Raw genomic sequence first — 12,080 nt, forward strand, 5'->3', positions numbered from 1 at the left:
GCTGGGGGGAGCCGTGGGCCAGCTGGGCATCCGGGAGCGATGCAGGGTGATGTGAACGCGTCCTGGTTGCAGCCCGGGCAGCAGCGGGAGCAGGTTTGGGGGGGATGACTACCCTCCCACACAGGCCTAGGCAGCCAGGCTAGGGCCTTGGGGGCAGAGCGGGAGCCAGGCTGGCCTCCCCAAGCAGCAGAGTTACCTTGAGAAGGCTGGGAAGGGGAGGGTGGGAGGGGGGCAGGCCCTCGCCGCCTGTGGTTGCTGCTTTGGGAAGTCTGAAGTTCTCGTGACCCGTCAGCCGAGCCCAGCACTTTCCTCGTGAGGTTCCAGCATGGGGTGGGGTCTGAGCGTGCCGTGTGCCTGTGTGAGCACTGGGCTCCAAGCCCACGGGCAGCGTCCCCTGAGGGGTGGGCCTGCCTCGGGCTCCCACCCCCACGGCTCCCTGGGAGGTCGGGGGGCCTCGTCAGGGACTGTGCACTGGAGCTACAGGGAGGGGCCCAGGCCCGGGCACAGATGTCCACACACACGCCCTCATGGGCGTGCACACACCCATGCTGGACCTCTCAGGCCACGGTCCGAGTCCCCGTTTGCGGCTCCCCTCCCTGCCATCTCATAATCCCGCAGGCCCGCAGTTGCCCTGGTGACATGCATAAGCGCCCACCACACCTGGCCCCCCTGGAGGGCAGCCAGTGTCCATGCAAACCTGGGTTTTGTTCAAGCAAAATGGCCCCACCCACGGATGGCCCTACTCTGGCCAGGGGCTGGCAGGAGAGTCCCCGGCTGGGGCGAGCTGAGCGTGGAAAGGCATCCGGGCTAGCGCCCCACTTTCTCCATCCCCTCCACCTGGTCCCCTGTCAGCACACCACCTCACCTTGGCTGTGCCCACTCTCCAGACACATTTCCTTGAGACCCCGCCCCAGAATATTCCAGTGTTCTCGGCAGTGAAGCTGTTCTGCTGCTGGGGGAGCATAGACCCTCACCCCTCACCGGAAGGGCTCGGGCGCAGCCCCTGGGGTGTGTGAGGCGTGACCCCTAGTGCCAGCCCCGGAGGCAGCTGGATGCTGCAGTGGCGTCTGAGGCCGGGAAGGGTTAGGGTTAGGGGCTGAGGCAGGACAAGGAGCAGGAAGGGCATTTGGGGAGGCACCAGGGGCTCAGCCTGTCGCCTCCCTGTCCTCTGTGAAATGGGGCTTTGGTGACCTTATTGTCGCTGGACTGCCTAGAGAGCCTGTCTGTGGGACCACAGTGGGCAGGGGCCGGGTCAGGCGGGCGGGTGGCCGCCCCTGCACTCACGGCTGGGCGGGGCTTGGCACATGGGGACTGACAGGACCATGCTCTGGGGGATCCTGGGGTGCCTCGTCCTCCCTCCCAGGGTGCAGGTCCGAGCCTGGCAGGCTCCCGGCCTCTCTGCCCTGCAGTGGGCAGGCAGGATTTCCTCCTTCCTGTTTGTGCGTCCTGGGGCCAGGCGCTGGCCAGCCGGCGGTTCTGCCTGAGGGGGTGCAGAGGGACCTAGAGCTCAAAACCACACCCTCCTGGCGGTGTGGCCTCGGGAAACAGAGTGGGGAGCAAGTCCCTGCCCCTGATTCAGCCAAGCCTGCTCTTCAGCCCACAGTGGGCGTGGGGCCCTTTGCGGTGCCAGGGGGCCGAGGCGGGGCTGGCTGGCTGGAGCAGGGCCGGCTGCGCTCCGTGGCCCTGGTTCCCAGGGCGGGGTGTGCCCCCGCCTCCGCGCTGTCCACACCTTCGCCATGGCCCTCGGCGCCCGCCAGACGCCCCCGGAGTGGATCTGGGGCTGCAGCTTCTCAGGGCCGGGACCCCTGCCCGGCTACAGGAGCCTTCCTCCGCGGTGCCCCCCCCCCGCCCCCCAGCACGGGGCGCCCAACTGGAGGCCATGCCTGCGGTCCCCTTCCCCAGCCAGTCGCGCTCCGCCCCCAGCCGCTCCAGGGACATGCCTGCCAGGAGAGGGCGGACACCCGCTCTTGTTTTGTTGTCTGATTCACAGAAACGGCTGCAGCTGGCCGCGGAGCTCTGGGCGAGGTCGGGCAGCCGGGCGGCAGGTTTCTGGGCGGGCTGGGGGAGCTTGGCAGCCCTCCCCAAGTCCCTCCGCCTGCCTAGGCCCCACCCCAGACCGGACCCTCCTCCGCGCCGCCCCCACTGCGGTCCCTCGGTCCCTCGTGCGCTGGTGGTGTGGGTGGGCACCACCTCTTCTGGACTCAGCCCTGCCCTGCACCACCCCAGCCCCGGGGGCGAGCCGCCTTGGGCAAGTGTCTTCCCCTCCTCCAGGCCGGCTCTCTCATTTCTCACTGCTTACACAGGCGTACCCACCTTGGGCTGGGGGTACGGGCCTGGGTGGAATTGGAAGGGAAACTGAGGCAGGACGGTGCGTTTGGCTGCTGTGCAGGGGAGCTGGCTCCGTAGAGAAGGGAGGCAAGGCCCAGATCAGAGGCAGGGACTTGCTCCCCACTCTCCGTTCCCCACCCTGGCAGTCCCCCTGGTGTTTCCAGGTGGGCACAGCGGCCCCCAGATGTCCATGGGGAAATCGAGGCCCAGAGAAGGTGCAGGCTTGCTCGGGGTCACACAGCAACTTGGCCAAAGAGCAGTGGCCACAGTCACACTCCTGCGGGGCTGGGCCTCCCCCATCTGCTTCACAGGGACAGGGACCTGCCCAGTCCCCCGGCTGGGTGCCCACCCCATGGGGCAGGGACTCACACCTCCCACTCGTTGCCCTGCAGCCTGCAGTGGGCGGGGGCTTGGGTCCCCTCGCCACCGGCAGTGTGGGCACCTGCAGAGAGGGCTTCCCCAAGCCCGGGCCCGTGTGCCGGAGCTCGCGTCCATCACTGCTGCGTCTTCGTGGAGTACGCGGCCCAGTTTCGGGGAGTCAGGCTGGAGTCGTGTTTGTGGGAAAGCTGTGAATAAGGATTTGATTGTTGGATCAGGACAGAACTATGTAGACAGGCCGCTTCTCCTTGGGCTGCGTTGGCCTCATTATTCTCTACAGGTCCGTCCAGTTCGTCTGAACGTTCAGACTTATCGGCAGGAAGTTTATCATTTCCTCACTTCAGTTTCATGGAGCATTTTAAAAATTCTTTCTTGAACAAGAGTACAAATCCTACAAACTTGACAGAGAGGGACAGCGAGAGCGCGTGTGAGCACAAGCAGCGGTGGGGGGCAGGCGATTTTTCTTTTCTTTTTAAGGATTTATTTATGCGAGAGAGAGAGCTCATACGAGTGGGGGGAAGGGCAGAGGGAGAGGGAGAGAGAGAATCTCAAGCAGACTCCCCACTGAGTGTGGAGCCCGACATGGGGCTTGATCCCATGACCTTGAGATCGTGACCTGAGCCAAAATGAAGTCACGCTCAGCCAACTGCACCACCCAGGCACCCCTCTTGCCCATTGTTCTATTGGGTTGTTTGTCTTTTCCTTTTGGTTTGCAAGAAATCTTCGTACATTCGGGGCAGGAGGCTTTGGTTTGGTAAGTGTGTTGCAAATCTCTGCCCAGTCCATACCTTGGCTGCTGACTCCTTCAGCGATGTCTTGTGATGAACGGAAGCTCTTCATGTTGACGTAGACCAATTCTCCGCCATATCCTATGGGCCTGGCGCCTTCAGTACGCTGGTTAGGAATTGCTTCCCCATCCCCACTGTCGTTTCTATTTATCTTCTGGAGGCTTTATTGCTAAACCTTCTGCTTTGGTCCTACAATCCATATGAAATTAATACTTTCCATGGCTGGCATAGGGTTGAGATTAATATTTTTCACATGGATAGCCAACAGACCCACACGAGTAACTGAAAAGACCATCATCCCTTTCCCACAGCTTTGCATCTGTGAGTTCGGTTCTGGGATCTTTTTCTGTTCTGTTGGTTTTCGTTTGCATTTTCCTGACAGCTAAGGAAGTCATCCATCTTTTCTTGTGGGCATCAGTATATCTTTTTTGTCAAGTGTCTGTTCAAATCTTTTGCCCATATTTAATTGAGGTGCTTTTTTTTTTTGTCTTTTATCTGTTGATTTGTCAGTTTATCTGGATGCAAGTCCTTTGTCAGATCTATGCATTGCTTTTTCATTTTCTTAAGAATGTCTTTCAAGACCGGAAGTATTTAATTATGATGAAATGTAATTTATTGCATTTTCTTTTGTGAGTCACACCCTTGGTGTCCTGTCTAAGAAAACGTTGCCTCCCCAGGGTGGTACAGAATGTCCCCTGTGTTTTCTTCTGGAAGGTTTATCGTTTTAGGTTTTACATTTAGCTCTATGATTCATTTTGAATTCATTTTTATGTGTAACATGAGGTAAGAGTCCAGGATTTTGTTTTGTTTTTTGTTTTCCAAACACATAACCAGTTGTCCCAGCACCATTGTTGAAAAGACTACGATTTTTCTATTGAAATAACTTGGCTGATTTGTCAAAAATCAATCAACCGCACAAAGTGTGGGGATATTCTGGACTTTGTATTCCATTTCATTGATCTTTTATATTTATATCATACTGCCTTGATTCTGCTGGGCATCAGAGAAAATACCTAGCATGATTTAAGTTGTCTTAAACTTACTGAAATATTTTATTAATTTTTTTAAATTAATTTATTTATTTGACAGAGACACAGTGAGAGAGGGCACACAGCAGGGGGATTGGGAGAGGGAGAAGCAGGCTTCCTGCTGAGCAGAGAGCCCGATGCGGGGCTCGATCCCAGGACTCTGGGATCATGACCCAAGCTGAAGGCAGACGCTTAACGACTGAGCCACTCAGGTGCCCCAACATTTTATTAATTTTATTCTTTAAAAAGATTTATTTTTGAGAGAAAGAGAGAGTGCATGAGAGGGCCAGAGGGAGAGAGAGAATCTTAAGCAGACTCCCCTCTGAGCATGGAGCTGAAATCATGACCTGAGTTGAAACCAAGAATCGGACGCTCACCCGACTGTGCCCCCAGGTGCCCCCCCTTTTTTTTCTAAACTTACTGAGACATGTAGTCTATCTTGGTGAATGTCCCATGTGCACATAGGAGCAGGTGGAGGGGCCTCCAAGTGTCAGTTTGGTCTCACTGGTTCACTGGTTATTCACCTGTTCTTATGTGTCCTATTCTGTACCCAGAGGAGCGTTAGGATCTCCTGTCGTAATTGTGGATTTAAGTGTCCTGTCAGTGCGGCCACTTTTCTCTTCTGTGTTTGTAACCGCTGTTATCAGGTGTATACAGACAAGTTTATTGTGGTTTTTGATGAATTATTCCCTTTTTAAAAAGAGTTATGTATTTATTTGAGAGAGATCAAGTGCACAGTGGGAGGGGCACAGGGAGAGGGACAGAGAATCTCAGGCAGACTCTGTACTCAGTGCAGAGCCCAATGTGGAGTTCGATCCCATGACTCTGAGATCACGACTTGAGCTGAAACCAAGAGTTGGACGCTTAACCGACGGAGCCACCCAGGCGCCCCCCTCCCCCATCCCTTCTATCATTATAAAATGTTAGGACAGTTAATGCGTGGTGTATACTTTTCTTTCCTTTCACTTTTAACCTATCTATATCTTTACATTTATAGTCCATTTCTTGTAAACAGCATATGGTTAGGTCTTGCCTCTTTAAATGTCCTCTGACAATCTCTCCCTTTTGATTGGAATTTTAAGTCCCTTTATACTTAATGTAATTGTGAACGTGGTTGGTCGAAATCCCACCGTCTTGCTCATGGCTTTCTGTTTTATCCTTGCTCCTCTCTCCCTCCTTCCTTACCATGTTTTAGGATAGTTAAATACATTTACACATATATAATTACTCAGGAATATACATTTTAAATATACATAGAAAGAGAGACACACATTGTATATATCTATAGAAAATGGATTTTTAGGATTCCATCTCATTTCCACTGTTGGCTTATTAGCTCTGCATCCTCTACAATGGTTCCTTTATGGCTTATACTATGTATTCTGTACCCATCACAGTATATACTGCCTCATGTATAAGGTAAGAACTTTACAACTTTACGGTAACTTTCATTCCTGCAACCCCATCCTTCAAACTATAGTCGTCATAGGCTTTACTTCTACACATGGTAAATTTTACATTTTATTACTTTTGTTTTGTGCAATCAATTCCGTTTTTCTTGCACAACTCGATGGAGGATAATTTATATACCACAATACCCACCCACTGTGAATGTACAGTTCAATCGTTGTTAGTAGCTTTGTGAAGTTGTGCGACCATCACCACGATCCAGTTCTAGGACATTCCCATCACCCCAGATTCTCCTAAGCCTGTTTATGGTCCACGCCTGTGCCCACTCGTAACCCTAGCGATGTTTACTTCCTTCTGGTAAAATAGAGAAGCTTTGACCCAACGTATGTGCTTTCCTCCCCCTCGCTCCTGCCTTGGTCATCACATACGGATCGCATCTGTATGTGTGGTAATCCCAACGAGGCGGCCCTGGGATGACTGCCTCCCCCCCGGGAGTGGAAGGACTGGCCTGTGCCCTGAGCCCCGCCCGCTGCTTGTTTGGGGAGTTCAGGCTGTTGCAGTGGTCACGTGGCCTCCAACGCCTAGACTGTCTGGCCTTCTACAAGGAAAGTTTGCCAACCCCCTGCTTCCTACAACGTCGTGTCTTTTAAAGAAGTGAAGACTTGAGCTGGACGGAGGGAAAAGGTATATTTATATTCTCTCGTGCTCGCCCGCCGATGTAGCGTTTTCCGCACTCCCCGTTCCTCCCTGCGGACTTGAGATAGGCTCCCGCAGCCGTGCCTTTTCTTCAGCACTGCTGGGGAGGCAGACGCGCCCGCAGTGGATTCTCCCAGTCTTGGCTCATTTGCAGATGCCTCCGTTTGCCTTTATTTGTGCAGCACGGTTTGCTAGGCCTGGAGGTCTAGCTTCCCGACGTCTTCCCTTCAGCCCCGCCAGTGTGCCCTTCCACGGCGCACGCCCAGCTCCCGGGGCGCCGGGTGCTGACTGTGTGGTCCCCACCCTTACTGTGCAGCTCCTGTTTGTCTTGTTGCTTTCAGAATCTTCCCCTCTCTTCATCGTCTGGGCTGTGATGTGTTGGGTCCGGACCTCTGTGTGTTTATCCCGCTGTGATGGCCGAGCCTCCTGGGTCTGCAGATAGCTCCCGGCGGCCTTTCTCCTCCCTCTCTCCCTCCCTCCCTCTCTCTCTCTCTCCTTCTGAGACTCGGGCCACTTACAGGCTGCTGGGCTGAATGTGCTCTCGCACATCTCGCGGGCACCGCCACTTTCTTGAATCTTTTTTCCTCTGTTCTCCAAATTGGCCAATTTCTATTAATTTACAAGTTTTTTCGATGCTTTCTCCTGGCATGTCCGTTCTGCTACTGAGTCCCTGTAGTACATTTTCAACTCCAGACTTTCCATGTAGCCTTTTTACAATCTCTGTTTCTCTAGGACAGCCTCCCTTCGCTGAGCCACGGTATTTTCCATCCATAGTCGTTGCTTTGAAGTCAGTGCTCAGTCCCACCTCTGGACGTTCAGAGAGCTTCCGCGAGTTGCTTTGTTCCCTGGTATGGATCAGACGCTCTTCTTTCTCTGCGTGTCATGTCACTTCTGGCTGAGTGCTGGACACTGCAGCAACTCTGGGTTCTGGCCCCCTCGGGGCTGGATTGTTGTTTCTCTGTGTGTTTGTTTGGTGACTTTCTGGGACTAAATCTGTGAAGGCTACTTCGCCTGAGTCCCCCTGCGCAGGCTCACCGCTTCCTGACCTGATGTCACAACCTGCCCACCCCTGCGTGTGCTCCCAGACCCAGTGTCCGGGATGGGGTGACGCGTGCACCAGGTGCACGGACGGACTTCGCCTGGGCCCGGCCCCCCGGGTCCGCCATCTGGTCTCCCCACCTGCACGGCCCCGCTGACTCAGCCTCTCTCTTTGCAGTGTCTGGCCGGCAGCTGCAGCCTGAGGAGCCGGACGCAGACACAGAAGAGGACCAGTCTGTAAGCGAGGCCCCTGGAGGATGCATGCCCCCCTCACAGAGCCCCCAGCCTTTCCTGGGCCTGCGCAGAGCCCAGGTGGCTGAGGGCTACCTGATTTTTCTCTCCTGCCAGGTGACTGAAGGGCCCGTGGACGAGATCATTCGGCCACGGCCACAGGGGTCCTCCCCTGTGTATGAACGCGCTGCGGAGGGTGCTGGCTCCGGACTCCCGGTAAGCCTGCAGGACAGAGACCACGGGCTGAGGGAAAGTGCAGGTGTGAGCATGTCTCCTTCATCATCCTGTGTGGGCAACTCCCCCCCGTTTGTGCAGCCACGCAGCCCTGCCCTGCTGCCCACCGGGCCACAGTTCTACCCATTGCGCCTTCCTCTCTGACCCCTCCGTCCCCCAGGACCCCTCCCTTCAGCGGGCCAAGACGGAGATGAGATTGTGCACGCGTGTGCACGTGTGGGAAAGAGAGCCCATGCTCGATGTGGGCATACACGGGCTGTCTCTGGAGGGGCCTAGGGGGAGGGCATGGGAGCAGGTGTATTTCCTAAAAGACTTGTTCTTGCTCTGTTTCCTTTTTACCCTGCCCACAAAACCCCAGTTCCTGGGGGGGTCTGCCCTGGGTGTGGGTGCTGGGGCCTGGGGCCTGGGCCCTGTCAGGAAGCACCCGGGCCAAGAGTCACCGCCACACACACCGCCCCCCGCCCCCCGCCCCAGCCATGAGATCAGCTCCCTCGGCACGCAGCACTGCTCTGGGGCCTCCGGTCTCCTGAGTCCCTCCTGTGCCCGGGGTGGGCGCAGGTGCGTGACCTCTGGCCTCTGTGGCTGCAGGAGGACACACCGAGGCGGCGGGCTTCCTCGGACTCCGGGGGACGGAGATCCTGGTGGAAGCGAGAATCAGGGGACTCCCGGACATTCTCCAGGATGAGTCATCCGCAGGTGGGTGTGGCAGTGCCTGTGGGTCAGGGAGGTGGGCTCCCTGCGAAGACCCCCAGCTGGGCGGGAGGCGCGGCTGGGTCGGAGCAAGGAGAGGGGCGAGGAGACCAGGGAAGGGCCTGCTTGTCACCCTCGTCGGGCCTGGTCTGGAGGCGGGGCCTCCAGAGGCTGGTCCGGGCTTCCCCTGAGACGTCCGAGGAAGAGGCCCACGTGGCCAGGGAGACCGAGGCACGCAGACCTCAGTCTCTGCAATGGGTGCAGCTGCTGCCTGCCTCATACACAAACCACGGAAGGTGCTGGATTCGGGGGCGCCCAGTGAGGAGGGTGCAGGGCCCCGAGGCAGCCTGTCCTGTCATCCGCGGCTCCTGCAGTCCCACAGCTCGGCAGGGCCCAAAGCCTCTGAGTCGGGCTGGCCGTCCCGCTTGCTGTGTGATCCTCGGCACTTCTGACCCTCCCCCGCCTGAACCCCCGCTGCCTTGCGTGCCACTGGGGCGTGAGGGATGAACAAGCCTTGCCCACCCTGCGAGCAGAAGCCCCTCCTGTCTGCTCACTGAGCCCGATGGGCCAACCAGCTGCTCCCGAGGGCTGGCAGGTTGGGGGGACAAGAGGAGGCCGCTCCTGCAGCAGGTGGCTTGCAGCTGGCTCTCTCCAAGGCCTGGACAGGACAGCCCAGGCCCTGGCTGGGGGCTCCTGTGCTGCCCCCTGTCTCCTGGATGATGGGCAGGACTCTGGGGTCCCCGTGCTCAGGGTGGGTAGGCCCCCAGCACGGATGCCCACGGCGCCATAGGCAGAAGCGCACCACGGCCCTGATGTGCTTCTGCTCCAGTCCATGCAGGAGGCGACAGAGGTGATGCTGACGACCGAGGCAGAAGCTGGAGCCAGCGGATACAGTGTCACAGGTGGTGGGGACCAGGGGATTTTTGTGAAACAAGTCCTGAAGGACTCGTCAGCTGCCAAGCTCTTCAGCCTGAGAGAAGGTGCCATGACCGCCCCCTCCCTGGGGTCCCCATGGTCCCCATCAGGACGGGAGGGACCTGGAGGAAAACGGGCCTCGCCCGGCGCTCAGGATGCCCCTGCTGAGACTGCTCAGCCACCTCCAGGCCGGGGCCGCTGGCTGTGCTAGGCGTTCCCACCAGGGCCACGGGGTGGCCTCCTTCCCACACAGGGCTCCGTGGAGGGAGGGGCTGGGCTCCGGGGGCCCCGGTAGATGCATCTCTCCGAGCTATGGCGGGACTGGGGCATCTAAGGCCGAGGGCCGCTCTGTCTTTGTCTAGGGGATCAGCTGCTCAGCGCAACCATATTCTTTGACAACATGAAATATGAAGACGCTCTCAAAATTCTCCAGTACTCAGAGCCTTACAAGGTGCAGTTCCAAGTCAAACGGAAACGTCCCGCCACAGAGGACGAGGAAGGGGCCGCCAGGGGGGCTCAGCATGGCCCGAAGGGCAGTGAGAAGCAGGTGATGCACCACAGCCAGGGAGGCTGGGCCCCACTGACCTCCCCCCAAACCCCGGGGCTGAGGCTGAGGAGGGGCTCCCACCCCACCCTCTTCTGTCCCCTGAGTGCCTCGTACCAGCAGCTGCAAGTTCACTCTCCTTGTGTTTCAGGACAAAGATGTGGCTGATGGCTCCACAGAGACCCCCACACAGACCCTGGAAGGGGGCGGAGACCAGGAGAGACTGCTCGCCAAGCCCAGGGAGGGTAGATGCAGGCGGCCCCAAAAAGAGAGGCTGTCCTGGCCCAAATTCCAGTCAATAACGAGCAAGCCAGGACCGCGGAGGTCACACAGCTCCTCAGGGGCCTACGGGCGGGGAGATGCACCTGATGTGTCCCCCACAAGCGCAGACACGGAGGCCCAGCTCCCAGCAGAGGATCAGGAGCAGAAGGCAGAACCAGACGGCCAGCGGAAGAGGAGGTTCCTGAACCTGAGGTTCAGGATGAGCTCAGGGAAGGGTCCGACGCTGGAGGGGCGACCAAGCAGAGGGGTCCAAGGTGGAGCACTCCAGGCTGGGGTTGTAGAGGAGGCCGGATCCTGGGAGGACAGACGAGAGGCCACCGAGGCCACCGTGCAAAGCAGGGGAGAAGACAGGACGGCAGAGGTACCAGCAGGGACACCCACAGAGCCTGGAGCCCCCAGCCGGGGAGCCCTGGGGGAAGGGGCCAGCGTGGCGTCTAGGCGCCGAAAACAAACAAAGGACGCGAAGGACCCAGAGGACGCTCTGTCAGAGGGGAAGCCTGGGGTGAGCTCAGCCCCACAAGGTGGGGAGGACCTCAGAGAGATGGCTCAGGGCGTGGAAACTGGGATTGCCAGATCAGCTCTGCAAGGCAAAGGAGACGCACAGGCCCGCCAACCAGAATTCCAAATCCAAATACCCAGTTTAAACACACCCATGTTTAAACTTTCCAAAGAAAGAAATCAAGACACAGAAGGAGGCACAGGACCGCTGGCCCAGGGGGACGGGCAGGGAGGGACCGCGGCAGAGGAGACCCACCCCGCGGGGGAGGGGGCACCAGGACCTCAGCTGGCAGCACCCAGGAAGCCCAAAGTGCACCTGCCACAACGAGAAGAAGGAGGAGCAGGGGGACCTGAGGAAGGTCACAGGGAAAGAGAAAAGAAGGATGGGGACAAGGACAAAGGAGGGAGGGAGGAGAGGAGGACAATGCTCAGGTTCAACATTCCCTCCTTCGGATGGTCACCCAGAAAGGACGTGAGAGCAGCCGGGGAGAAACCCGTCCTGGACCTGGACCAAGAAATAGGAAGCACCATGAAAGTGAAAGTACTACATACGGAAGACGAGGAGATACTAGGAGAAGAGAAAGAGGAAACACGAGACCCAAGAGGGGGACAGCCAACTGCAGCAGAGGAACAAAGACTGGAAGGGGACCTGTCCCTGGGAGACAAGGAGGTGGCTGCCAGAGACAGCAGGTTCAAGATGCCCAAGTTCAAGATGCCGTCCTTCGGCGCATCGGCACCAAGCAAAGATTTGGGAACATCCGTGGACGTGTCGGTGCCCAAGGTCGGAGCCGAGACCACACTGCCCTCCTTGGGTGGGGAGGTGCGAGCCCCAGAGGGTGCCGTCCAAGTGCCCACTGCTGATATCGACCTCCCTGGGGGAGAGCTGGAGGTGTCCCTCCCTGAGGGAGAGGTGGCTGTGTCCGGGCTGAAGGGCAAAGCAGAAGGGGTCAAGATCAAGGGTCAGCTGCCCAAAGTGCAGATGCCCAGCCTCAAGATGCCCACGGTGGACATCAAGGCCCC

At 57.8% G+C, this 12,080-nt stretch overlaps 1 protein-coding gene and 1 long non-coding RNA gene across 2 annotated transcripts in view; both read left to right on the forward strand.

Annotated features, from left to right (window-relative positions):
- The window catches only part of CEP170B (centrosomal protein 170B), a 21,082-nt gene that overhangs the window by 1,072 nt on the left and 7,930 nt on the right, over positions 1–12,080 (forward strand). The window contains exons 2-7 of the mRNA XM_081829725.1: positions 7,845–7,903; positions 8,015–8,113; positions 8,720–8,827; positions 9,651–9,801; positions 10,099–10,283; positions 10,432–12,075. Coding sequence (XP_081685851.1) covers positions 8,813–8,827; positions 9,651–9,801; positions 10,099–10,283; positions 10,432–12,075 — 1,995 coding nt within the window. The 5' untranslated portion in view covers positions 7,845–7,903; positions 8,015–8,113; positions 8,720–8,812. The remainder of the gene's footprint in view (positions 1–7,844; positions 7,904–8,014; positions 8,114–8,719; positions 8,828–9,650; positions 9,802–10,098; positions 10,284–10,431; positions 12,076–12,080) is intronic.
- Positions 4,745–7,831, forward strand: LOC145723339 (uncharacterized). The gene is made up of 3 exons (XR_014148255.1): positions 4,745–6,616; positions 7,361–7,476; positions 7,658–7,831. It is a non-coding gene; the product is annotated as an uncharacterized LOC145723339 (long non-coding RNA).

This window comes from Leptonychotes weddellii, chromosome 9, assembly GCF_054177405.1.
Source record: "Leptonychotes weddellii isolate Sample4059 chromosome 9, ASM5417740v2, whole genome shotgun sequence".
Lineage (NCBI taxonomy): Eukaryota > Metazoa > Chordata > Mammalia > Carnivora > Phocidae > Leptonychotes > Leptonychotes weddellii.